General features: G+C 63.6%; 1 protein-coding gene across 1 annotated transcript; it reads right to left on the bottom strand.

The window, feature by feature from the left end:
• Positions 1–451: 451 nt before the first annotated feature.
• Positions 452–1,018, bottom strand: TMED6 (transmembrane emp24 protein transport domain containing 6; the record flags this gene model as incomplete). Its single annotated transcript, XM_010081561.1, has 2 exons — positions 452–676; positions 873–1,018. Coding segments are annotated over 2 exons (371 nt in total), but the record flags the coding sequence as incomplete, so codon positions are not given.
• Positions 1,019–1,143: the final 125 nt, after the last annotated feature.

Raw genomic sequence — 1,143 nt, 5'->3', positions numbered from 1 at the left:
AGCGCCACACCCGGGGGCTGCTGCAGAGGGGGGAAGCGCCGTGTTCGGTTCGGCCCACGAGGCTGGGGGAGGCTCACAGCCCGGGGCTGAGCTGAGGGGGCAGGCAGCTGCCTGCGAGGCAGGAGCTGTTTTGCCCGGGCTTGCAGAGGAGGGAGGGCTGGCGGCAGGCTGCGGTCGCTCCCCAGAGCGTGTGCCAGGGGTTCCTTTATTGGGTGGCTGGTGGAAAAGCCCCGTTGGGACGCTAATGACGGGCAGAGCTGTAACAAACCGACCCAGCACACAAAGCTCCGGCGCTTTTCTTCTGTCGGGGTGATCTCAGCCAAGGCAGGAGCAGGGGGAACTCTGCTCCCTCCTCCCCCAGGCAGGACCCACTCTTCCCTCCCGCTCTGCGGAGGAGCAGCTCGGCTCTGAGCGCTGCGGGCAGTGGTGCTGCCCGTGGTTCTGGGCACCGCTAGCACTTCTGCCTGCTGGGGCTCTGCACATGGAAGAGGCGCTTCAAGAAGAAGAGCTGCAGGAACCCGGAGAGGACGATGACGCAGCTCTGAGCCATCGACCACCAGTTGACGTAGTTGTAGTTGGACTCCAGGAGGAAGGCGTCGGCCCCTTTCCGCATCCGGGCGAAGTTGTAGAACCGCCACATGTGGAAGACGTGGAGCTGCAGCTTCTCGATGCTGACCTGCGGACGAGGCGGGCACGTGGCAGCGGGGCCACGGCAGAGCCTGTGGCTGGCAGAGCCACTCTGAGAGCTGCCTGCTGGGCTCAGGATTTAACTAAGCTGCAGCTCAGCCCATGGCAAAGACCCTTTTTGGTTCCCTGAGGAGGACGCGCCCGTCCCTGCTGCGTTGGAGCGCCTTGGGATCGCCCTGACGCACCTCGATTGCCTCCAGGGTGTTGTTCAGCTCTTTCCTCTCCTGCTGCTTGTTTTCCCCGTCGAAGCCTTCGTAGTAGACCCCGAAGTTCAGGTACACCTGCATGAAGCCAAAGTGGTTTGGGTTGTCCAGGCACAGCTGGTAGAAGCCTGCAGGGAGAAATGGAGATTCTCGTTCCCTGGGTCAAAGAGCCGCTGCCAGACAGACCCGGCCCCAGCGCTCGACCCTCCTCCTCCTTGTGGGAGAGGGAGCGGGGATCAGGCTGGTCGTGGCT

Source organism: Pterocles gutturalis, unplaced genomic scaffold (genome assembly GCF_000699245.1).
Source record: "Pterocles gutturalis isolate BGI_N339 unplaced genomic scaffold, ASM69924v1 scaffold34584, whole genome shotgun sequence".
Taxonomy (NCBI): Eukaryota; Metazoa; Chordata; class Aves; order Pterocliformes; family Pteroclidae; genus Pterocles; species Pterocles gutturalis.
The sequence above is the reverse complement of the archived record's forward strand: the minus strand, read 5'-3'. Positions and strand labels throughout refer to the sequence as shown.